The sequence below is a fragment of the Salvia miltiorrhiza genome, chromosome 6 (assembly GCF_028751815.1).
Source record: "Salvia miltiorrhiza cultivar Shanhuang (shh) chromosome 6, IMPLAD_Smil_shh, whole genome shotgun sequence".
NCBI lineage: Eukaryota > Viridiplantae > Streptophyta > Magnoliopsida > Lamiales > Lamiaceae > Salvia > Salvia miltiorrhiza.
This window is the reverse complement of record NC_080392.1, coordinates 8813037-8839839: the sequence shown is the minus strand read 5'-3', so window position 1 is coordinate 8839839 and position 26803 is coordinate 8813037. Positions and strand designations below refer to the sequence as shown.

The 26803-nt window shown below is 35.0% G+C and overlaps 4 protein-coding genes across 4 annotated transcripts; 2 read left to right on the top strand and 2 right to left on the bottom strand.

Moving 5' to 3' along the window:
- Positions 1 to 7334: 7334 nt before the first annotated feature.
- On the top strand, positions 7335 to 9757 carry LOC130988464 (serine/threonine-protein kinase Aurora-3-like). Its single transcript, XM_057912323.1, has 6 exons — positions 7335 to 7849; positions 7941 to 8183; positions 8316 to 8411; positions 8977 to 9191; positions 9272 to 9344; positions 9427 to 9757. Exons 1-6 carry the CDS (start codon positions 7712 to 7714, stop codon positions 9526 to 9528), a joined length of 867 nt encoding a protein of 288 aa, XP_057768306.1. The 5' UTR covers positions 7335 to 7711; the 3' UTR covers positions 9529 to 9757.
- A 164-nt stretch (positions 9758 to 9921) lies between these two features.
- Positions 9922 to 11678, bottom strand: LOC130990452 (uncharacterized). The gene is made up of 4 exons (XM_057914685.1): positions 11541 to 11678; positions 10826 to 11101; positions 10577 to 10727; positions 9922 to 10435 (listed from the first exon to the last, which is right to left on the bottom strand). Exons 1-4 carry the CDS (start codon positions 11676 to 11678, stop codon positions 10059 to 10061), a joined length of 942 nt encoding a protein of 313 aa, XP_057770668.1. The 3' UTR covers positions 9922 to 10058.
- Positions 11679 to 13566: 1888 nt separating this feature from the next.
- Positions 13567 to 18394, bottom strand: LOC130988465 (protein EFFECTOR OF TRANSCRIPTION 2-like). The gene is made up of 3 exons (XM_057912324.1): positions 17743 to 18394; positions 13958 to 14257; positions 13567 to 13889 (listed from the first exon to the last, which is right to left on the bottom strand). The coding sequence occupies exons 1-3, from the start codon at positions 17920 to 17922 to the stop codon at positions 13674 to 13676; spliced, it is 696 nt and encodes a 231-aa protein (XP_057768307.1). The 5' UTR covers positions 17923 to 18394; the 3' UTR covers positions 13567 to 13673.
- Positions 18395 to 19541: 1147 nt separating this feature from the next.
- Positions 19542 to 23232, top strand: LOC130988463 (inactive protein kinase SELMODRAFT_444075-like). The gene is made up of 8 exons (XM_057912322.1): positions 19542 to 20191; positions 20571 to 20725; positions 20821 to 20915; positions 21025 to 21932; positions 22013 to 22173; positions 22257 to 22478; positions 22561 to 22710; positions 22906 to 23232. The coding sequence occupies exons 1-8, from the start codon at positions 20023 to 20025 to the stop codon at positions 22942 to 22944; spliced, it is 1899 nt and encodes a 632-aa protein (XP_057768305.1). The 5' UTR covers positions 19542 to 20022; the 3' UTR covers positions 22945 to 23232.
- The last annotated feature ends 3571 nt before the right edge of the window (positions 23233 to 26803 follow it).

Genomic DNA, 26803 nt, shown 5'->3' with positions numbered 1-26803 from the left:
GTGATTTAAATTAAAATAATTGATTAATAATTAAAAAAATAGGTTGACGATTTTCGTCCGTCGATAAGCCACCTATCGGCATTCCATCGGTAAAATAGTCAGCCGATTGAGATTTTACTTTCCATCGTTGTTTCGTCGTTAATGTCGTCGGTGATCTACGACAGACTCTTGTTCGTCGTAAATTTTGTCTGTGTCTGACACCTTTTCTTGTAATGTATACCTTTATCCAGGGTATCAAACATTGCCTTAGTATTTTAAGTGTGTTTGATAATAAAATGAATAAAGTAAAAAAGTAATTTCTTATAAGCAAATTGATCAGCGTAATTAAGACGGTTTAAAAAGGAATATTAATCAAGTTAGTGAAGACTATTTATATTGCACTGTACATGGCACGAGTCAACATGCTAGTTGACAATGAACATTAAGCAATTAAAATGAAAAAAATGAAAAAAAAAAATAGTGCATACGGGTCTTATATTTATAGCAATTGGGTTGACCATCTTCAGTTTTGAAGCTTGAATGTGTCGGGGTCCGGATCTGGATTGCGACCCGGTTTGAATTGAACAATCATACCTCACAAATTCAAATATCTAGGGGTGAGCATCGGGTTGGACCCGGACCAACCCGGACCGACCCGCTAGAACCGACGACCCGAAAATTTTCAAATCATGGACCGACCCGGACCAAATTATAAGGGAGAACCGACCCAGGAACCCGCCAAAATACTATTATCACCTCGGATTTAGCCATTTCTTTTGAATGAATTCAACAGTACATACTATTTTCTAAAGCAAATAATGAACTGCTGGTGTAGTAGTCAGATTATAATGCAGCCATTTGTGTAGTAGCCACAATTTAGTCAATCTATCTATTATTAAATAGAATACATATTGAAGACCTCTCCTTTATTCTCTATCCTATGTGGCACTCCCACAAGTGAGTATTTTGATCATTCTCAATTCTATATTATATGGCATTTTATATCTTTTCTTCCTCCATCCCACATTGAAATTATCATAAACTTCATCAATTCATAATGTATATAAAAGGCTCAATCTTCATGTAGACATCAGGCCATCTATTTTTTCTACATTGATATTATATTTAATCATTGAAAAATATAGATAAAGAAATAACATGTATTTCAAATAAATAGTTTTTCACGTATTTTTATAACTCCAATAGATTTTCACATTGAATTTATAATAAACTTCATAATTCAAAATGTAAAAAGTCAAAATTAAATTTCAATATTTGCAAACCTAAATAAAAGTATAGATGTTTCTGAAATAAATAAGTTCTTAAACTGAACTTGGTTAAAGTAAATAAAATGACCGTTAGATATATTTTAAATAAATAAGTAATTTAATTTAATTTGGTCATATAAAATAAAGAAAATGATAGTAAGATATATATTAAATAAATAAGTTCTTCAATTTAATTTGATCATGTATATAATTTGAAATAGTCCTCATTTTCACATTAAACTCGTAATCTAAATAAAAAACTTAATTTTCATTCATATTTTAGCTTTTCATCATTCTCACATTAATATTCTATTGAACTTAATCACTGAAGATCTAGATAAAGAAATACTTAAATTATGTTATTTCAAGCACATAGTTTTTCATATATATTTTTTTATAATTGCAATAGTTTTCCACATTCAATTGAATTTGAATATATAAAATAAATAAAATGATACTTGAATATATTTTAAATAAATAAGTTATTCAATTTAATTTGGTCATATGAAATAAAGAAAATGATACTAAGATATATATTAAATAAATAAATTCTTCAAATTAATTTGAAATAAATCCTTATTTCCAAATAATCTCATAATAACATGGGTATTACTATAAATTGGTCCTCAATCAAAATGTATAGTAAATCATTCTTTATTAATTTTCAAACGAATACAGGTGTGAATTTATAAATTCAAAATGAGTTTAATCAATTGTATAATATCCAAATATGTACCTTAAATTTGGTTTTTGTTTTTTTATATTTTGTTATTTATTTATGTACTATATCAATTATCTACATACTGAGAGGTCTCCACTATTCTTTATCTTATGTGGCACTCACACAATTTATATTTGTTTCACTCTCAATTCTACACCATATGACATTTATACATTTGTTTTCATCTATCCCACATTGAATTTATACTAAACTGCATCAATTCATAACCTAAATAAAAGGGTCAATCTCCATGAATATATTAGCTCATCTATCGTTTCCACATTGATATTCTATAAAATTTAATTATGGGAAAATCTTGATAAAGAAGTACTTATGATATGTATTTCAAATAAATAGTATTCCATATTTTTTTTATAGTTGCAATAGTTTTTCATATTAGATTTATACTAAACTTCATAATTCGAGTCTAAGAAAATTATAATTAGATTTCAATATTTGGAAACCTAAATAAAAGTATAGATATTTTCGAAATAAATAGGTTATTCAAATGAATTTGGTCGTATAAAAAAATAATACTTAAATGTATTTTAAATAAATAAGTTATTCAATTTAATTTGGTCATATAAATAAAGAAAATGATACTAAGATATATACAAAATAAATAATTTCTTCAATTTAATTTTGATCAAGTAAAATAATTTGAAATAAATTTCACTCCCCCACTAATCTCATAAAGATATATCTAAATAAAAGGCATAATCTTCATTCATATATTAGCCTTTCATTTTTCGAGTTTTTGTTGAGACGGATGATCAGTTAATGTAACAAATTATATTTCATTATCTATATATTTCAATAACTTAAATAAGTATGAGTAGTAGTAGGCATCACTATAAATTGGTCCTCAATCAAAATGTATAGTAAATAATTCTTTATTAATTTTCAAACAAATACGGGTATGGAAAATAAATAGATTCTTCTATTTAGTTTACTCATGAAAAATTACTTCAAATACATTATCATTCCCCAATTGATCTAAAACATTCTAACATATATTGAATCTATATTAAATCTCACAATTCAAAATGCAAATAAAAATAAATTCAAATAAATTTGGTCATATAAAATAAATAAAATGATGCTTAGATGTATTTTATTTATTAAATGAAGCTTTTATTAAAAAGAAAGGAAAAAAGGAACCAAAGAAACCCGTGAGAGCACAAGAGAGCAAACTACGGGCCGAGCCTCGTTAAAACCTTTTAAGTAAACCCGCGAGGGAGAAACCTTAAAAGGAAAAAGAGTGCTCGTCTATAAGGAAAAGAAAACCAAACCCCAGCATCAAAGCGGAAGTGAGACAACTTCAAGGATTCCGGCCTGACCATCACCCTTAAGTTGCTCGGCTTCAATGCTTTGGGAAAACGGTTCCAAAAGGCACCAACAAAAATCGAAAAAGAGACCTTCCAACTAAAAGAAAACAGAAGAAACCTATCAATTAAAAAGCATAACAGAAAAGCGAAACAAAGCCAAAAACATGGGAAGAGTGACGCCGAGACTCCCAAACAGCACGCACCACCCGCAAAGGCCAAGAACGAGGACCTCCCTGCTGGAAAACACGTCGTCTAGATCATCAGCAACATACCCCGATCTCCAAGACAACGCAAACTTTATAAACACCTCGACTCCAACAACAGCCAACCAAAAACCCTCTTCACCCAAAAACCATGCACCGAGATAAACATCCGAAAAACCCAACCACCAACACGTCAAAATCGAAACAGCCCACCAACGGCAATCAAGCCACACGAACGTGGCTATGCGTGTGCATGTCAGTAGCCACAGCATGCTCAATCTCAGAAATCGGAAAGGGCCACCAACCCTCATTCCTATCACCATTGGCCATAATATCCGCCGGTCTATTGCCCTCTCTATAAATGTGGCTGACAATTAAATTGAAATCTCGAAGCCGATCGATAACACCTTTCCATAACGCCATAAAACGCCACGGGACATCTAAAGATTTCGACTGCAAAAGATGCACCACATACATTGAATCAACCTCAATCCACAAGTGTAACCAATTACGATCATGCGCGAGGTTAATAGCAGTAATCACCGCCAAAAGCTCAGCTTCAAAAGCAAAACCAACGCCACCTTTAATGTGAAAACAACCTCTCACAACAGACCATTTATCCCTGAAAACACCGCTGGCCGCAATGGCGCCAGGAGCACCCCGAGCAGAGTCGTCGGTGTTGACTTTAATCCAGTGATTCACTGGTGGCCACCAGTGAACTTCAACCATACGAGGAGGAGGAGCCGGACGCGTAGAGACTCCAATATTTCTAGTGATAACATAATCAGACCAAGTGTTTCTGCTATTTCCCAGAGTACTGAAATTGCCATCAATCTCTCTAAAGAACGATTTCACAAAGGCAAGAATCGCACGAGGCTCAAACCGAGAACTGTCAAACACCGCCGAATTTCGACAATCCCAAATTTTCCACATAATAGTGATAATACCCGCTTTCCAGAAAGCCTGAAGTTGCGAGCTAAAAGAAGAGTTCCAAGCCGCAACGAGAAAAGCGTAAATATCCATGCACTCCCCAAGAGGTCCCATGTCGAACCAAGAAAGAAACTCTTTCCAGATAAATTTCACCTTCTCACAATGCCACATAATATGAGCAATCGATTCTTCATCCGAAAGACAAATGGGACAACCATTAGGAACAATCATGCCACACCGAATCAAAGTGTCCAAAGTGGGAAGACGTCCATGAATGACTCTCCAACACAGGATAGAGCGCCGAACCGGTATATAAGAATCCCAAATCCATTTACCCCATGTAACCTGAGGAAACCGATGACAAATACTCGAAAAAGCCAGAGCCGCAGTCACCTCCCCCCTAACCGAAGGCTTCCAAAATCTACGGTCAGAATCTCCCGTCATAGGAAGCAAAAGGATATCGGCAACAACCTCCGAGAAGCGATTGGCAAAAGAAGCCGAGAAATGCCACAACCCGTCATAGAAATAATCTTGTATCGAATAATTAAGAAAATCATGCATGTAATGCGGAATTTTAAGCTTATCAACTAACTTATACCCAAGCCAGTCATCCTTCCAAAAATAGGTATTTTCGCCCCTATCAATGCAAGAGTAAGTATTATCCACCAGTTTATTCACTTCCCTTTTAACACCAATCCAAATAGCAGAGTTCGCAATAGAATGCTTAGCATAACCGAAGTTATTAAGATATCTAGACCGAATAATCTTGTGAGCCCAATCCTGACCAATAATCATACGCCAAGCCAACTTCATAAGATAGGACTGGTTCATCAGAGTGAAAGAACGAACACCGAGACCCCCTTCCTCCTTCGGTGAACACACTCGACCCCAGCTGACAGAACAATTGGGTTTTAAATCAGTGCTCCCAGTCCATACAAAATTCCTACATTTCCTGTCAAGCGAATGGAGCAGATTCTTCGGCCATTTGTACACCATCATAGAATGAACAATCGAACTCTGAATAACCGATTGCACAAGACAAAGTCTTCCTGCCATAGAAAGTTGGAGCCCCTTCCATCTAGCAAACTTGTTCACAATCTTATCAAAGATCGGCATAAAGTACGAAGACCGTGGGCGCCCAACAAAGATAGGAACCCCCAAATAAGTCATCGGTAAACTGCCAAGAGAAAACCCCAGCTCACGACGGATAGCTCTCCTTCTATCCGTTGGAACACGCCTAGCAAAGAAAAGGTTCGACTTCTCTTGACTGCAGTACTGGCCCGAAATCGAACCATAATATCTAAGAATTTCCTGGACTTTTCGGGCATTCCGAACCGTAGCTTTGCAGAAGATAATGATGTCATCCGCATAGAAGAGATGAGTAGGAAAATTGAAGGCTTAGATGTATTTTAAATAAATAATCTATTGATTATATAAAGAGCTACACATTGAAGAGCTCTTCACTATTCTCTATCATAAGTGGCACTTTCACAATTTAGTATTGTTCACTCTCAATTCTACACTTTATGATATTTTTACATTTGTTTTCATATATCCCACATTGAATTTCTACTAAACTTCATCAATTCAGTACCTAAATAAAAGGCTCAATCTTCGTGAATATATTAGATCATCTATCTTTCCCACATTGATATTCTATTAAATTTAATCATGAGAAAATCTTGATAAAGAAATACTTATAATATGTATTTCAGATAAAAAATAGTTTACCACATTTTTTATAGTTGCAATAGTATTTCACATTAAATTTATATTTATGTTAAACTTCGTAATTTTCAAGGTCTAAAAAAATTGTAATTAGATTTCAATATTTGCTAACCTAAATAAAAGTATAGATGTTTTTGAAATAAATATGTTCTTCAATTGAATTTGATCATATAAAATAATACTTACATATATTTTAAATAAATAAGTTATTCAATTTAATTTGATCATATAAAATAAAGAAAATGATACCAAGATATATATAAAATAAATAAATTCTTCAATTTAATTAGGTCGTATAAAATAATTTGAAATAAATCTTCATTTCCACATTAATCACATAATGATATATCTAAATAAAATATTTAATCTTCATTCATACATTAGCTTATCATCGTTCCCACATTGATATTTTATCATTCTCACATTGATCTTTATTGAACTTTGCCATGAAAAAAAACATAAATAAGCACATTGATTATATAATTTGAATATCACATCAATTTTCTCAAGCCTTAGACGAGATGATTCTCATAACTTAGTTATAGTCTTTCAAACTTCAAACAAGATGATTCTCACGAATTAGTTTTATTCTTTCAAACTCCAAACGAAATGATGCTTGAAACTCAGTTATGATATTTTAAGCTCTAAATAAGATGATGCACAAATGGTGATTTTTTAAGCTCTATACAAGATGATGTTTAGAAGTTAGTTATAATCTCACAAGTCAGCCTTGGTCTTTCAAGCTCATAATGAAAATGATGTTTAGAAGTGAATTATGATATTTAAAGCATTAGATAGTGATGTTCAAATGACTGACGCATTAAGTCAAGCATAGTATTTTAGGGTCTAGACGAGATAATGCTCAAAAGTCAGATATCGTCTTTCGAGTTCTTGATGATCATGAGATGAGATGATGCTTAGATAAAAAATGAGATCTTAAATTATTTCTTATCCATCAATATATTAAAAATGTACAAAATTTATATAAACGGGTATTTTTACTATTCTAACAAAAAATTACTAATATTTAATTGACGAATATAATTAAGATTAGTATAATGTAAATTTTATTACATCAAACTAAATTGATTAAAAATTAATTATATTATATACAAAAATATAAACAATTTAAATTATAATTTAAAATCCCGTCGAAATTCGACGGGTTATACACTAGTTATATAAATACATTCAACCAAAATAAGCTTACTTGGATTCCACAAACACTCAAAACAATTTATCCATTAAAGCACAAGCATTTCTCCTTCTGCTTCGACACACCTGTCATCTACATCAAAAAAACGTACAGACAGTAATCCCTCCTCTTTCTCACTCTCTAATTGCTGGCAGCATATCGGATTCGTAATTTTTTTTTACTAGGTATTAACACTATTGGGCCAATATTATGGGGCCCCAAAAATTGGAGGCCAGGGCAATTGCCCCACCAAATACACAGCAGGGCCGGCCCTCGCGTCGCGTGCGCCTGAGAATTCTATCCCCCCAGTTCCCTCCCATTCCCCCATCCCTAATTCTATCTCCGAATTCCCATTTCCGATGGCCGACCAGCCGCTCAAACCCCCAAAACGACCCCGACCGACCTCCGAAAGGAAATGGTCTCTCTCCGATTTCGACGTCGGCAAACCCCTCGGCAAAGGTAAATTCGGCAGGGTGTATGTCGCTCGCGAAATCAAGGTGAATTTTCATGGCCCACTTTCACCTTTAACCATGACCATCACCTCATCGTGCGTGAGAATTTAGCTTCTGTGTTTGTTTTTTTGGGTAGAGCAAGTACATCGTGGCGTTAAAAGTGATATTCAAGGAGCAAATTCAGAAGTATAACTTGCAGCACCAGTTACGGAGGGAGATGGAGATCCAAACCGCCCTGCGCCACCCCAATGTGCTGAGGCTTCACGGATGGTTTCACGACGACGAGCGGATTTTCTTGATTTTGGGGTACGCTCACGGCGGCGAGCTCTACAGAGAGCTTCGAAAATTGGGGCACCTCTCCGAGACACAGGCTGCTACGGTAAAACTATCGCTCCCTGCTCTGCTGTTTTTGTGCGCATCTGCATTTATGCTGCTCATATTCTATTACTTTTTTGAAGCTTTGTTGACTAATCTGCCTTTTGTTCTTGGTGTTTTAATTCTGTTAAATCAGTACATAGTTAGTCTCACAAACGCTCTGGCGTACTGTCATGAAAAGCATGTTATTCACAGAGACATCAAGCCAGAAAATTTGTTGCTTGATCATGAGGTATGGCTTGCTCTCAAAGATGGATGCATGAATTGGCATTTACTAAGCTAAATCATCACGATTATGTTAAGTTAATCTATTTACTGTGAGTTTGTTTGTTACTTTACCACTTCACCCATTCGAAACCGTGCCTTGCTTAGTTCTTAAACAAACTGATCATAATATTCTTATGTCTTTAAGCGCAATCCAGAGGTTATAATGAAAATCGGTTTTGGCTTGGTCGATTTTCTAGCTGCTTGTGAAGCTTTCTCATGGGTTGAATCATATTCTGAAGTCGTATATACATAAAAGAGGATAATGTAGCCTTATACAGTGCAAGAAAATCATAATATCCTGCTTCATGGCTGTGAGAAAACTAGTATTTATTTCATCCAAGCAGAAAAAGTTGAGTTCTTTGAACTGCTCCTTCCTCTCTGTTCCATGTGGTGATGGAAAGTGTAGAGTTGCATGATATGTTTGTGAGAGAAGTAAAACAACTTGAAAAATGAGCTTACGAAAAAAAATATCTCAATAAACAAATTAAATTATGTCTTTGAAATTATACCTAATTCTGTATCACTTGTAGGGTCGGCTGAAAATAGCAGATTTTGGTTGGTCTGTACAGTCCAGAAGCAAAAGACACACTATGTGTGGAACCTTGGACTACTTAGCACCAGAAATGGTGGAGAACAAAGCGCATGATTATTCTGTTGATAACTGGACATTGGGCGTTCTCTGCTACGAGTTCTTATATGGTGTCCCTCCATTTGAGGCTGAAAGCCAGAGGGATACATTCAAAAGGTATGGAACAGTTTCTGTCTTTTCTTACCCTCAGCAGATTTCATTCAAAACTTAGTAATGAACTATATTCAACCCTGTAGGATATTGAAGGTTGATTTAACCTTTCCTTCCACCCCTGAGGTTTCAGAAGAAGCTAAAGATCTCATTAGCAAGGTAATATTGTTTCTCACTTTCACATAGGACGATGGTTTCTTTATTTTTCTTCGCTTCTTGATTGCACAGCCTTTTCGTGCAGCTTCTTGTGAAGGAGTCATCAAAAAGGCTGTCTCTTGAGAAGATCATGGAACATCCTTGGATCACGAAGAATGCCAATCCTTTGGGGATCTGCCCAAATTAGCATTATGCAATAATCTTTTTGCTATTTTGACTCAACTGACATAATTCCAAGTTCAATGAGAAGATATAAAATCACCAACCTGTCATCTTCGTACTCATTGAATTGAAGAGATAGGATATGACACTCTTTAATGTTTGGCTTGTATTATCTATTTTGAATGTGACATTGTAAAGTCTGGATTCAGTTTCACTTTTTGCTATGTACATAAAGCGCTAGTCTTTGCCTTCAATGCTTCAATACATCAGTTGCTACTAAAAGGTTTCATTAACTCTCTCTCTCTCTCTGTATTAAATCTATTGACAAGAGTTATGGAAATGAAATACTCCATGTAACAACCACAGGCCACAGTGCGTTTCTACTTATTCACAAAGTAACACAAAAAAACCCAGCAAGTCAGGTATAAGTTATCCTTGGATCCCAATAAGCACTACCAAAATACATACACCAAAACCTTATTCAATCTAAATCAGCCAGTTTCTCAATACTAGGGTTGATATAATGTCCTGTTACTGCAAATTTTCCACTGATCTCTAGCCATGGTGAAGGGAGTTGTTGCTGAGACAATAGCTAATGTTTTCGTCTGTGATGGTTGTGGCGTCGCTGGTGCTGCTATTAGAATCATTGCTCGTGCCACGCTGAGGGCTTGCTGGTACTGTGTTCAAGTTGATGCCGCTGTCAAGATTTCTAGTTATGAGACAGGATGCTTGAGCTTTCGAAGCAGGAGTCGGTTTAGAACACCTCGAATATTCAGGCTTCACCACGAGCCTCTTCGCCCCTCTGTGCATGTGTGCCTCACAGTACTTGTGGTTGTGGAGGGCGTTTCGCCTGCATTGCCATTTCTTGCCATCTGTTCTCCGGCATCTCTGTACTCCGCCTTCCATGGTTCCCGACCCCAGCCCGATTTTGCCTAGCAAGGAAAGGATCCCAAACTTAGCATGACTACAACAACCACCAACACAGTTTGTTTGGACAGACAACAAGAAGCCTAAGATTGGAGCAATCTTATGTGAAGTGTAAAGTAAGTATCTACTTCTCATTCTAAACAAACCTGCAGCATTAAGAACACTCTTGGGAGACAAACCATATCTCAGAGAATTGAAGCCCACGTAGTTGTTTCCGACTACATTCTGCTTCCTGTAACTCAAGTTTATAGGATCGGCATCATCAAGAATAAACTTGCCATCACCATGATCACCCCACTGATCAAGCAGTTAGCCCTCGAACTAGAACAGGTGCTCGGGGCATAGTTGAGACCGATGCTATTGTTGGCTAATATTGCATCATGACTCCCATAAACAGCTGGGAAACCACTTCTATAGGTGTAACGGGGTTGGCTGGGACCGAGATCACTCTGGATAGAAACAGAAACTCTATCATCTACATCAGATGCAACTAAAGACATTATAGGCATCCGAGGTTCGATGATTATTAGGAATCGGTACTCTCTGAACAGGTTCCACGTGCTTTCTTGAACATTGACGACCCCGGTGCATGTGCCGTTGGCAGTATTTCTGGAGTGGAACCACATTCTTGCTGCATCTCCACTTTCTTCCATCAGTTCTCCTACATCTTCCTGGTTCAGAATCCATCACACTGCTATGATCAGACTTCTCAGGGCTGAAACCGCTTACTGAAAACAATGCAACACAAGAAAGACGAATCAAAATCTTAAAAAATGGCCCTTTATCTTAGTTGATAGAATAAGAAAGACATATAATGTAGCAAACCATGAAAGGAAAGACAGCATTAAAGATATACTACCAGCAAGATTCAGAAACTGCATTTATTGAAATTCCAAGACAAAACCACTGCATTGAAAGACAGAAGCAAATCCAGATCTCCATTTAGAAATTCTGATGCAAAACTGCATAGCAAATTTGAAATCACTAATTCTTCTTTTCTCAGCCTCCTAACTTGTAACTGCAAAACCTATGAGGGTGCTTGTTGGAGAATTTGGAATTCTTGAAGGTGATGGTCGTGATTAAAGGTGAAAGTGGGCCATGAAAATTCACCTTGATTTCGCGAGCGACATACACCCTGCCGAATTTACCTTTGCCGAGGGGTTTGCCGACGTCGAAATCAGAGAGAGACCATTTCTTTTCGGAGGTCGGTCGGGGTCGTTTTGGGGGTTTGAGCGGCTGGTCGGCCATCGGAAATGGGAATTCGGAGATAGAAATTATGAGCGTGAGTTATTAAAAAATTATTAAATGAAGCGCAGCTCAGTTGGTAAGAAGCTTCTCTTCTAATCATCGAGGGTTCAAATCATCACGGGGGAATGGGGAACCATTACTGATCTTTTTTTTTTTTAATTTTAAGCTTTTGCAACCTACTAAACTGCAAAAGAAAAAAATAATAGTCAAGAAAAAATTTGATGACCCACTGAACAACATTCTGTCGCAAACCAAAAATAAGAAGACAAGTTCCCTAATCGTCAAAAAAATCAAACAAGAAAAAATATAAAGTTCGTTTTTCTTCGTACTTAAATAATTTATGACATTTTTCATAGGTTTATTTAGACATATATTATTAATACTAGTTTATTATATTTTGATTTATTCATTAATAATTTTAGGGTAAATGTCACTTTCTGTCCCATCGTTTTAACGAATTCTCAAAAATGTCCTAACCTGATGATAATATCAAAACGGTATCCAACCTATCACAAAAATATCGTCCGTGTCCTGCAATTTTTTTTCGATAATTAGAAACTGACATGGATTGTCGGAGTTACAATATGACAAATTCATGTGGACTCTTTTAATCTAGCTGGAATTATATTTTATATGCAATTGAAAATAGGGGCAGAACGGCAGCGTTTGGAACGTCTTTTTCTCCTTTCTCTTATATGCTATTCAATCATCTCAGCTTTGCCCTAGTTTCAGACGCGACAGCGTTTCATTTTAGACTGAATCGAGCCGAGGGCTGTCGAGCGTATAAAATGACATTAATGTAATCCTGGTAGTTTTCCAAGGCGGTTCGCACGTATATATATGATCAACCTTATTTCCTTATTTTATGCAGCTGGATTTCCCAGTCAACCTAAATGTATGAAGTAACATTATTACTTTGTGTCACATCATGTACACTTATAGTGATATATAGTTGTATACGCCAGCTCTTGATGATCTCTACATAATGTTGAATACGTCTACAATATTAAATAAAAAGCATTAATTGGTGTCCTTATATATAAGGCTATGATTTCCTAGTTAGATACCTTAGGCAGGCTTGATAGAATGAAACGCGCAGTCTGTGTAGCAATACTACTAGTGCTTTTGTTGGTATCCGATTTTCCATTGAAAACCCACGCTGACGAAAGTCACGTGGTGGCAATCTGTAGGGAACAAATGTGCGTTGGGAGAAAGATGATTAATGTCGAAATAAAGAGGAGAGCTCGTGGTGCAGGCGGCGCCGGATCCAATTCCTCACCACTACTATCTGCTTATTCCATCCACATTTTCTCCCTCTTGTTTGCTTTCATGTTTGCATAGACTTGCACAAACACACACTTGTACCTACCTTTTTTCTGCATATGTATTACTTTTTGTCATGCATATTTTGTATTAATTTCACGATTGTTTTGAGTGAAATTTGTCTAATTATTCTTATATATATAATAAAGTGTGTTGTACATTTACGAGAAGGTTCTCAAAAAAAAAAAAAAAGTATTGTACATTTATGATTTATCCTATATATACATGTCTATCATTCTGGAATTAAAGGCAAAATGTATATATATTGGTTCCTAGTAATTTATATTTTATTTTTTGGAGCTTGTTCTTAGAAAATGAATATGTAATACAGTAGTATATTATATAGATGAAGTATGAAATGGATAAGATCACAGGAATTCAACTGTTGAATTGGGCTGTAACTATCGAAATCAGATTCAAATATAAATAAATGGGATGGCTTCAACTGTTAGTTGGGCTGTAACCATCGAAATGATGAGATTCAAATATAAATAAATCGGGGGAATTCAAGTAGGAGTATTAATTAATGCACTAATTATTAGAAGATCGCAAGGAAGGAACGATATTTAGGATTAGAAAATAATTATGTATATATGGTTATAAAATTACAACACATCATCCTATCCTATATGATGATGATGATGATGATGATGAGTGGAGGAAGTATTGAATTCATTTAGGAGGCGTGCAAAATGTAAGCATAGAGCATTTGATTGTTTTTAAATATAGGAGAAGAAAAGTGGAAAAATGAAATTGTGATTGTTTGTGGGTGAGCATTGATAGTATATGGTGAGGGCGACGATGCGCGTTGTTTCTCTTATTCCAGGCGTAGTCGTACAACCCCAGCAGCTCATCCTCCATCCTCTCTGCGCGCTCTTTGCTTTCCATCTATTATACATACCTACCAAAATTCAATCACACCAACACCAACACGAAGACGAGCACGTGATACTCACACGAGCCCATCGGTATACGATCGGCAAGTCTGTGGAGAATACGCCGGAGAAGAGGTGATGCCCTAAATGAGCGCCGCTGCGGCCGTACCTCTGAAGCCTAGCCCTAACGTCGCCGGCATGGCCGAGATACACGGGGATCACCGAGGCCGCCTCAAGGTTGCGGGCTGGCGCAGCTGAGGTGGCGATGCCGAGCTCGTAGGCTCCTGGGGTGGTGTGGGTTGGGAGGTTTTGAGTTCTGTATCTTTCTGCTCCTTCTTTTCCGGATGAATGCTCTCTCCAATCCCGACCTCCTATTAGAATCTGCCATGCACCATATATATCACCACTATCGCTTCCTTTATATAATTCCATTCTTATCATTTTCTATATTGATATTATTAATTATTACTCCCTCCCATTCCAAATGTCTCATTTTCTATTTTGGGTTCTCCGACTTCAAATGTCTCATTTTTTTTTTTTTTGCAATACACTCTCTCTCTATATTTAATATTTAAACAATTTCCACCAACTCACTTTATCTATTTTATACTCACTTTATCTACTTTATACACATTTCTTAATCTATGTGTTCAAAAGAAAGGAGACATTTGAAGCGGGACAGAGGGAGTAATACATGCCAATTCAGCTTCAAACCCGTGACCTCACCCGAATGCATTGATAATAAAATTAAAAGAGGCTTCAAAAATATTCGAACCCAAATAATCTGGCAACTTAAAATAACCCGGGTCTTATAAGACTGACCCGAAAGCAATGTATTAGTAGGACTATCTATTTTTTTATTTTCCAATTTCATTACTTTGAATGTTAGTATAATAAGTTTTTTTGTACAAAGGTTAGTGAAATGTATTTTGATTCAATATTCAAAAGTTATACTCATCATTTTACTTTTCTGTGTTTTAGATGTAAAAGTTAGAAAATACTCCCTCCGTCCATGAAAGAACTTCCTAGGAGGGAGTGGCACGGGTTTTAATAAAATGTTGTATAGTGTATTGAGAGTGGAGAAAAGGATGTAAAGTGTATTGGGAATTGTGAAAAAGTATTAATAATTTATTGTGTTGTTTTAATTAATGTTATTTGAGTGGTGGGAATTGTCTTTGGTGGGGTATTGTCCCAAAATAGGAAAAAGTATGAAGTTCTTTCGTGAACGTCCCGAAATAGAAAAATAGGAAGTTCTTTCGTGGACGGAGGGAGTAATAATCATTTAAGAAAAAAGTGCGTACATACATCACAATCCCTCTAAGAATTACATATTAATTTTTATGTAAGTCAATGTTAAAATATCACTTATTTATGTGTGTATTTATTTGTTATTAAATATAAAATTATTAAGAAAAATATATTTCATTCATCCATGATAAAACTTTCTAGAAGGTACTGACATGGATTTTTGCAGACATTTCAAAAAGAAAAAGTATTAAATTTTATCAACGGAAAGAGTGATAGTTATTTTTTTTTAATTAAATTTTGGAGCCCGACTAATTCGACGGATTAACCTATATATACTGAAAGTTTAGAGTTAACACTAAAAATTTATAACTCAAATAACCCACAACTCATATACTATACACAACTTGATAAATTAATTGGCCCAAAATTCGATGGATCGATTAACATCCCTAAATATTAATATGATATCTTATTGGGAAATACCACACTTTTACTTTATGTGCATTAAATTATTTTGTTAGTATCATTGGGCAAATACCACATTCCAACTTCAAGTGCATTAAATGTCATGATAATTAACTGATCGACGAGAGTAAAATTATAATGTTGTGCAATGCATGTGAAATATATAGATAATGCGGAAATATAAAATATGATATGATCGGTAATAGAGGATGTGTGACACTTAGTGTAGCTTTTCTTTTAATTGTTTCAACTTTCAAATTGAGTAAGAAATTTGGATTAATGCATTATTGCCTTATTGGTACGGTAGGTGCTGCCCTGCTGGCGATAAGTTCATTTATTTCATTTTTATTTTTTGGATGTAAAACTGTCATAGTTGTGGCGTTAAAAAGTAATGAAACTAACACCATCAAAATAGGAGTGATGATTTTGAATGGTAACAGTGTACCACAATTTAATAAAAATAAAATTTATTATAATACTATGAATTATATTTAATTTTTATTTCAATTTTTTTTTTTAAATATATACCATGACTTTGAATTTATCAACCTATTATCTATATACTAGAACGTCCATTCGTGCGATGCACGACGAACATCGAAATTAACGATATATTTAAATAAATATAAAATATATTTTAAAAATAAAATAAAATAATTCATGTCAATTATTCAATAAAATCTTGAATTTAAAAATTATATTAACAACTTTGTATAAAGTGTAATAAAAATTATTCAATAACAAAAATTAGCATTTATACATTATTATTATAGAGTTACACGTTGTAATAAATATTTTCATATACAAACATAAATAAAAAGTTATAAAATTTTAATGAAAAGAGAGAAAATAAAATATTTTAAAATTTTCATAACTTATTCATTTTAAATTTATTTTTGATGTTTTTATACAATAGTATTATATTTAAGATGCATATTGAAAAAAATTCATGAATTAAATTTGACAATATTTACAAAAGAATTAAATTATGAAAAACTAAAAGAAAAAAAGAATGAAAAAATTGATGGAAGAAGAGAGAGAAAAAGAGAGGGAAAAGACGGAGGGAAAAACTCCTCTTTTATATATTATATAGATTATATAAAAGAGCAGTATAACGGCTAATTTTTCCCACCAAAATTTCTCTCTCCTCATTTTTCTTTTTTTATTTTGATTCTTTTATAAAAATCGTCAATTTTGATTAATAAAAAGATATTCAACATGCATGTTAAATTAAAGATAACGAAAAGATCTTTAATTTGATATAAAAATTATAAAAAATAAATTTAAAACGAATAAGTTATTATCAATTAAAGTTACAAAATTATTTTTTCTCTATCTCATCTTTTATCTCTCCTTTCTCTTTTATAATTTCTTTTAATTATCAATAAAAATCAATTAATTGGTAATTAAAAATACAAAATTGAAAATTTATATATTTTCAAATTCGTGTTTTTTATTGAAATTATATCGTGGATAATTTAAATTTTTTATTTAGATTTATATTTATATTTAAATTATAGTATATATTTAATATGCATATTTATTTATTTAAAATATCGTTCAGTTTCGATATTGATCGTGCATCGCACGAGTGGGCGTGTGCTAGTTAGCTAATAAAAGTGAAATTAAATGATAAAAAATAATTATACACTCTAAATTGATGGAATAAACCCTAGTTAATAATCACAAAATTAAACTAAAGCATACAAAGTTGTAATTGAAGAAAAAAATATATAAGAAAATAAACAAAATTGAAAGTGGAACACAAAGTGGGACATAAATTAAGTGTGGTACACTGAATCTCATTCCATTATTTGGCTAGTGTTTTGGCTCGGATGGATTCTTATCCCTTCTTATTTTTAATTTTTCTATGTTATAATTGTTTAGTATAAAAATAAAAAATATTATTAGATAATGAACTCTAACTAATATTTATCACTAAAAATTGTAATTTTAAAAAATTATATACCCTAACTTTGAATTAATTATATCATCACTAAACAACTTTCAATTTTACAAATAAAGAAAATTATGACAAAATTTATATGCATGCCCTAATTAATGAGTTAGTTATGACAAAACTTATATGCATGCCCTAGTAACAGAAAAAACAAATGTGTGTGTGTGAGAGAGAGAGAGAGCGAGATGCTGACCTTCCATGGAGAGAAAGAGGAGTCATATGAGATAGATTTGATGTCTTCTCTATTGATCCTTGGAATAGAAGAAGATGAGAGAAGCCTCTTGCATGTGAAGCTCAACATACATCCCTGCCCATACCATTTCCTGCACCCTTTCTTAACTACATACGCTCCCATCATTTTCAAACTACTCATCTCCTATATACATACATCTATATATTTCTTACTTTACCTACAAATAAAGTTTCACATAAAATATGCAAACAATATCACAATATGTTAGAAACAAACAGACTCATCATCAATATGCAGCAAGGTGTAAATCTCGTGTACGTTTACTTCAATAATATTCGGTCAAATTATATACTAGTTAAGTAATGGAGTATATATTTAATTTCGAGATTTCAAAGAAAAAGTGACCCTAGAAAAGTACCATATATAAATCATCAATCAACACGATAATGTGGTGAAAATGGAGATTTAAATCTTGAAAAAGACAGGAAAAAAAAAGAAAAAAAAACAGAAAGATTGTGTTTGATGGAGAAAGAAAGGGAAGAGAGAATAATGGGGGAAAGATTTGCAAAATGGTTAGGATGAGGAATGAAAATGCTTTGAAGAAAAACAACCGTCCAAAGGGAGATTCTGGCGGGCGGTTTTTGTTTTATTTTCTTTGTTTTTTTTTTATACTTACATTTTACGTACGAAACAAATTTCCAAGTGCTTTAATTTCCTTAAAAGACTTCCCACGTTTCCCACTAATATATACAAGTACAACCCCCAACCCAACCAAATTAAGAAAAAAGAAAATAAAAGGAAGAATAAGACGTATTTTGTCATTTGTCTAATCATTTTAGATATAGATTTTTTGTGAAATTGTGTTATTTAATTTTGATTTTTATTTTAATTTGTCAAGTTGAATTCCAATGTGGTCCGAAGAGGAGTCACTAAGACAGCAAGCACTAGCTGCAACTGTTGTTCAAGGAGACCAACCCAATTCCATTAGAAGTCAGTCTTTGCAGACAAGACACGTTTCAATGCAAGTTTGAACCATTTATATATCAACAAGAAATTGAAGTGCCAAAAAGAAATTCCATTGGAGTCGTCGATTTTGCAGCCAAGACAAATTCAACAAGCAAGTTTGAGCCATTCTTTTTCAACCATTACAAGAAAAAGGGAAAGTTTGAATACAAATTAGAAATGAATCTTTCTCAAAAAAAAAAGAATGGATATACTTAAATCTCATCCATCAACCTATGCTAAAATAAATAAATAGTATATTGAAATTATCATTCTAAGATAAATTATTCAAGTGTTCTTATAAATTAGTAATTAATAACACAAAAACTTAAACGTATGTAAAGCGTTTCTTCATGAGATTGGTCAAAATTCGAAGCTAAATATTAATTATTTGGATTGAAATCTTGTAACACAAAATTCTCCTAAGGAATCTTTAATAATGTTAAAGAAAATGATTTGTAATCGAATATAGTAAACATTATTGACAATTGTCAAAATTTGAAACATGGAAGATTTCTTTATCAGCAGTGTAGGTGTTCCGATTCAATATATACGATACAGCTAATGATGGGCCATGGGTAGAAATTATCAGCGTATTATTGAAATCAGACATTTGAATTAATAGGATTAAATACATGTCATCCGATGTGGACTTATCAAACTTCTCTCTCTCCCCATGTATGTAGAGTCAATAAATCATCACAAATTCTTGAGTAGGTGAGAGAAAGCTTTCATGATTAGTGAATGTATTTGTTGTTATGCGCTTTTGTGGGCTTTGTTAATTAGATAATTATGTCTTATCCGAGTTTGGGGTTTCTCCACATCAAATTCAGCTATAACTGCAATCTCAATTCAAATAATTGTAGTGCTACGTTAAAACAACCCTGCAAAACCAAAACTGCAGGCCTCTGCGCCAATTTCGCATCTTTTTAACTATAATCCAAACTCACTTTTTCCCTTACTGTCACATTTCCTACATGAACATCAACAACTCTTCCATAAAAATCACTTTCAGTTATTGACTTTCTTCATCATACTGATTTATGTTACCATCTCTCTCTCTTAGTCCCAGAAAGGTTGAATTTTTTTGCTGGTAGTTGGCCCTACTTCTGCCTACTTATCTTCTCTTATAATCATTGAACAATCTCAAAGCTGGAGCCTTGACTTTTATTTTACTCTGAGACACTGAAAGAGAGAGGCCATCAAGATTCTTGATGCTGCAAAGTCCCTCTCGAGCAAGAAAAATCAAAACTTGATGAATTTGTTGCTGTGATTGAGATGAGTGTGAGGCAAAAGAGTGGGATAGGTAGAAGCAGTGGTGTTGTGGTTGTTGTTGTTAGGGCTGCTAAGGAAATTTCAAGAACTGCTTTAACCTGGGCTTTGACAAATGTAGTGCAACCAGGGGACTGTGTTAGGCTCCTCGTCGTCATTCCAATTCATACCCCAAGTAATATTTCCTTTTTTAGCATTTTACCATGTTCTTTTCTATAACTAAATGCTCAATTTTTGGGAGTGTGTTTATGATTGAGTTGGAAATCAATGTGCATTTATCAGTTCAAGACTGCATTAATTTGAGGTGTGAGAGATGTGTGTAGTCAATGTAGTATAGTAGATAACATGTACGAATGTTCGTTATATCTAAGAATGAATATTTTTTCGTTAAAGTTGAATCATCCATCCATTGGGATCATTGCACTGCAAGTCTGCAAGCTCCTCTTAATTAGAGTGTTGGAATTCAAAGAAGTTGTCATCAAATAAAACAGCCCATAATGGCATTTGTTCACAGTGTTATTGTTATCTCAATCATTGAGCTCTTTTTGATATAGGTAAAAGACTATGGGGATTCCCAAATTTTCATAGTGATTGCGCCACCAGATATTGGAGATTCATGTCGGGAACTATTCTAGAACAGAAGGAGTATATTACAGGCATATGCAACCAGATGATGCAGCAGTTACACCATATCTATGATCCTGAAAAGGTGTTTCTTCTATGCTTAATTTCCTCTGTAGTCTTGTCATTCTCTCTTTGCTGCATGAGGTTGTGCCTCACATTTGAGACGCGCTGCTTCTGTAGGTAACGGTGAAGATGAAAGTCGTTTTTGAATCCAAAGATGGAGTAGTGGCTGCTGAGGCAAAGAGAACTCAAGCACATTGGGTTGTATTGGACAAGTAATACATTTAATGCACTTTTTAGTTTTTGCTTCTTGTCATTGAAAATTTGAATGCATTCTTGATCATGTGCTCTGTTTCAGTACCATTGATATGATTCATTTGACAGGAGAATGGAGAAAGAAGCTAGCTCTTGCACTGATCAGCTCGACTGCAACGTTGTACTTGTTAAGAACTCGGAGACAAAGGTCCTTCGATTGAACTTGATTGAGCAAAGAAGGGTGCAACCTGAGATGCTTAGCCATTCAAAATCAACTAAGAAACGTTGCTTTAAGGTCCCAAACGTGACTCCAACGAGCAGCCCTGATAGGCTCTCCTCGATGTCAAGCTTAGACATGTTTGCCTCTCCATCATTCATGTCCGACATTGATTGGGAGCCAAAGGTGAAGCAGGCTTCACCATTAATGCTAGGGGAGTACTGTTATGATGATGGATCTGATTCTGAGTCAGACAGTGACAACCTCAGCTCTGTGTCGACAAGCATAGGCTCCCAGCAATGGATGGAAGACAACCTTAGCTCAGCTGATGAAGGTGGGAAGCTCTTGAAAGAATGTCTGCAAAGATCTAACAGCAAGGCTGTAATGCGCCAACCTAGTGGCTCGAGGGATGTGAATGTGAGAGAGATGATATCACTCGACAGGAATGCACCTCCGGATCCCCCTCCACTCTGCTCTGTGTGTCGCCACAAGTCACCATCCGTTGGGAAACCTCCTAGGCTGTTCACATATGCAGAGCTGGAACGAGCCACGGGGGGGTTTCAGCAGGCAAACTTTTTGGCTGAGGGGGGATATGGCTCAGTGCACCGCGGTGTGTTGCCTGATGGCCAGGTTATAGCTGTGAAGCAGCATAAGTTGGCTAGCAGTCAAGGCGACCGGGAGTTCTGCTCTGAGGTGCAGGCCTTGAGTTGTGCACAGCACCGGAATGTTGTGATGCTGATCGGATACTGCGTGGAGGATAGGAGACGCCTGCTGGTTTACGAGTACATCTGCAATGGCTCTCTGGACTACCATCTATATGGTGAAATATATATATTTCTGCAACTTTCTATCTTCAAAAAAACATTGTATTCTTGAAAATGATAGTAACAAAAATTGCAGGAAGGAATAAAATTCCACTGGATTGGGGTGCACGCCAAAAAATTGCAGTTGGAGCAGCTCGAGGGCTGAGGTACCTCCACGAGGAGTGTAGAGTTGGATGCATAGTCCATCGCGATTTGAGGCCGAACAACATCCTGCTCACACATGATTTTGAGGCATTGGTATGTTAATGTTATGGTTGGTCATGTTCTTGAATTCAACATATATGAGACACTAAGTAAGTAAGTGTGTTGGATGGGAAAAGGTTGGAGACTTCGGACTAGCAAGGGTGCAGTCGGATTCAAGTAGTGGAGAGAGTAGAATAATCGGAACATTCGGATACATAGCTCCAGAATATGCTCAGACAGGGCAAGTCAGTGAAAAGGCCGACGTCTATGCCTTTGGGGTGGTGTTGGTGGAGCTGCTCACTGGAAGGAAAGCTGTGGATATATGCCGGCCTAAGGGCGAGCAGTGCCTTACAGAATGGGTACACATCTAATCTATCCATATTTTTGGGAACTTTGTTTGTATAATTATATTTGATTACATTGTATGGTATGATGGAGCAGGCGCGTCCGCTGCTGGAAGACAATGGCCTCGCCAAGCATGTGGATCCGTGGTTGAAGCAGTGCTACTCGGAGAGGGAGGTGGAGGGGATGCTGCACTGCGCCTCGCTCTGCTTGCAACGAGACCCTCACTTGAGGCCTTCTATGTCTCAGGTACAAACATTACTCATGCACCTTTCTTTCCTTTTTCTTACATCATTTGTGGAGCTGTTTATGCAAAACTTTTACTAGATTTAGTTTTCAGATTTCAAGTGCTTAACTAATCTGGTTTAGTTGCTCAACTTATCCTTTCCGTTTTCTGATAAACAGAGTTGCTCTTATTTATAATGCTTTGCTTGTGTGCTGCAGCTACTTAGGTTGTTGGAAGGTGACATTTCAATGGCATAAAATGTGTTGGAATGAGGATTTATTGATGATTGAAGACAGAAAGAAGCTTAGTGTTAAAATAGACTATGATCTATGTTCAAAGGCCATTTTCCTTTATTTGATTGGAATTTGGTAAATAGCCTTACAACTTTTTTTTTTAATTAGAATATGGTTGATTCTGTTGGTGCTTCTTCTAGGAGTGTTAGTGTAGGCTTTAATATGTAAATTGTTTTTCTAGGAATGACGTTGCCGCTACTCGTGATGAGGTATTTCTATTTTTTATTAATTATTTGATGAATTACTGAAAAACGTTTTATTTCATTTGTTAAGAATTTGATACTATATTTTTTTAACAAAAAATTGTGTAGAGTTGTAGACTGTCTGTGTGGTCAAAGTTGATGGGATTGAATTCATACAACTCCATATTCAGATATGTATTTATAATTTTGTGAGCGTCTCATTGATGGATATGTTGTATTTGGATATGCGTAAGCGAAGATTTGCTGAAAAGCTTGTAAATTTGTAATGTAACAAGTGACGATACATATCTGTAAGGGTGCACAGAGTTTTGATGACATTTTCAATAATTTGCAATTAGAAGATATTGATTGATTTTGAGCTTGAGCTTCAAGTCTAAATATCAACCTTGATTCAAACTTGAGTCTCAAACTTATGTAAGGGCTTTTAAAGTTCATTATGAGTGGAGGCAGAGTAATAGCGTTGGGAATGCGGTTAGAATTTTTAAATTGCATGATTTAGGCATCACTTTAATTCCAAAATTTAAGATTGATTATAGAACTCATCAAATGGAGTCCGGCCATAATCTCCTCTCTGTTGTGCGACCATCTAGATTTAATTAGGGAGGTGGTCTTAGACTCTTAGGTACAATAGGGTGTATCGTACAATTAAATTGTACTCTCACTTAGACTCTAACCCATACTTTGATTCGAACATGTATCATGATCCGAACTTTATAAATAACAATATTTTAGGTGTAAGTCAACCCGATTGTGCGATACATCCAGTTTTACCCAAGTTTTTGTGTTAATTAGGTATGAGTTCTCAATCAATTTTGCTCCGTCAATCCTAAACAATTGAAGAATTCTTTTTTGAAAGGAGGGTAATTTTGGTAGATAAAAATAATAAAGTTAAAGAAAATTATAATCATAACTTCTATTTTACCCACTATATCTTCTATTTAAAATAAGGGTAAATATCATAATAAACCTTGAACTATACCTGCTTTATCAAAAATACCCTGGAACTTTCGAAATGCTCTCTAAATCCTCAAAGTATCAGGGTTTTATCAAATATATCTCACATCTCTTTTCCGGCCACCAGAAATGTGATGTGGCTCGCCGGATGCCACAGTGTAATTTGAATTTTTTTTTTAATCCATGTCATTTTATATTCTCTTTTTTAATCCATGTCATTCTATAAATCAAAATCCATCCTAAAAATTAAAACCCAAATGAAAACCCTCCCAAAATTAAAACCCAAATGAAAACACTCCCGTCCGATTCGTTCGTCAAATTCGTCGGAAACCCATTCGGAATTACTTGCAAATTCGACATGTTATTGGTGTTTTCAGGATAATTTTGGTCTGTGGCGTCCGAGATAGGAGGCGGATTGTGCAATGAAGGAAATTTAAGGTTTTGGGGGAAAGAAGACGAGGGAAATTGGGTGTTCCGCAAAAAGCTGGGAGAAGCTTCGAATTCGTAGATTTCGTACAACTCTGAGGTGATCTTGTACTGAAAACGGCGAGGGCTGGTGCAGATATGGAGAGATGGTGGGTGGCGAATTGGTGGGATCGGAGAAGATGGAGTCATGGCTTGCAGACGAACTTGCATCGGATGATGTTTGGGATGGGGAGTCTGGAGAGGATGTCGATGATGATGTGTGATGGTAGGTTTGTCAACATTTCTAATTGCTTCATTTTGGTGTGGGATTCTAAGCTATAGGTTGTGGTAACCAGTTTGTTAAATAAATGGAGATCGAAGGTCTGTAATTGCAGAATTTTGTTTTCTGTAATTGCCGATGATTTTTTTCTTTGTAATCGCTGATTTTTCTTCTCTGGTAGAGATCGGGAATTTGAGCTGGTAGAGAGAGGTCAGCGTGTTTTTTTTTTTTTCTTTAATTAGGGCTTGAGATTTTAAAAAGGGAACATTGTCGTGTATTTTAAAAAGAGTAGAATAGGTTTTAATTTTCAGGATGGATTTTAATTTATAGAATGACATGCATTAAAAAAATAGAATTTAAACTACACTGTGGCATCCGGCAAGTCACGTCACATTTCTGGTGGTCGGAAAAGAAATGCGGGATATATTTGATAAAACCTTGATACTTTGAGGGTTTAGAGAGCATTTCGAAAGTTCCACAGTATTTTTGATAAAGCGGTCATAGTTCAAGGTTTAATATGATATTTACCCTTAAAATAATGATACAAAATAAATAGAAATTTACCAATTTACTCTATGATACATAATTTCAAATTAAAAATTATGAATGATTTTTTTTTTTCTGAATTAGAATTACAAGAGATATCTAAATATAATCAAATAAGTAATTCACACGCAAACGAGACCTTTACACCATATAAAGATGAAAAAATAATTACACGCAGACGGAATCACTACCACACAACGTGAGAACATTACCCACACAAAAATTAAAAAACTTGATAATTCCAAGAGTTAGGCAAGTGGGGGCGTTGATTCACTCCCTTCTTCGCCTTTCGGCAATCAAAGCCTTGTTTGCATGATGAAGATGGTGACCCACCAATATTTCTTACCACACCTTGAATCCCAACGAAGTTGTTGAAAAATTATCTTAATTTGTTGATTGATTGATTGTTAGAACCTTAAAACCATACAAATATTTGAGATATAGTCTTTAACAATCACTCTGCAAAGTTTGATTCCTCTTGTGGTTGCCATTCTGAAAGAGACAAAAGTAATTTGTAGTTGATCATGAGTAAGGATGTCAATCGGGTCAATCAATTGGGTTTCGGGTTAGCCCTATTCAGTTACGGATTATTTGAGTGCGAGCTAATCGGATTGAAAAAAAATTTGAGTTATAAATTTCCAACCCTAATTCTAAATGTTTGGGTTTCAGGCTAGCCCATCATGCTCAGAAATTTATGGGTTAGGTATAAAATAAACTCCTATTATAGTGACCCTTATCACGTTTAAATCCCTATAGTTGAAGTTGGGCCAACTAAACCCTCAAAGTACCTAATTTTTTACAATTGGGCCCTCCGACCTAACGGTTGTTTAACACCGTTAAGAGTCTTTTTTTTTTTTTTTTAATTTCGTCTAAGTCGCCGAAAACTCGTTGGAAAATACACCTCTCATTTTCTCTTCCCCTACGCCTCCGCCCTCAACGCCACTGGCCTCATGGCCTTCTCCCTCGGCCAAACTCCGACGGTGGTAGCGTCGGATCCCTACACAACTGTCGGAGACGAAATCTCACCAACTCACTTTGGGTCTGGATTGCAGTGACTTAACCCAAGAATCAACGGAAGTTTCGGTCTTGAGTTTCGATTTTGGAGATTAAGTCATGTTCGTATTAAATTAAATTAAACAAACATAAACTGAAAAGTAATTACTCGAACCTATTCGTAGCATAAAATTAGGGGTCCATATTTCTTTAAGGCTGAATTAATATTTTTAAGGACAGATGACACTTCGTAGGCAAAAAGAAACAACTTTGGGATCTCTATGCTATCGAATTTGGGAATTGGGACCATATAGCTACGTAGTATTTAATTGTTTTCTACTTATTTATATTTTTTTTATATTGGACTAATTTAAATGTCTGTGTTCGCTCGATTGATTCTAGATGATGACAATTCATCTATAATTTGCTCCAAAAGAAATTT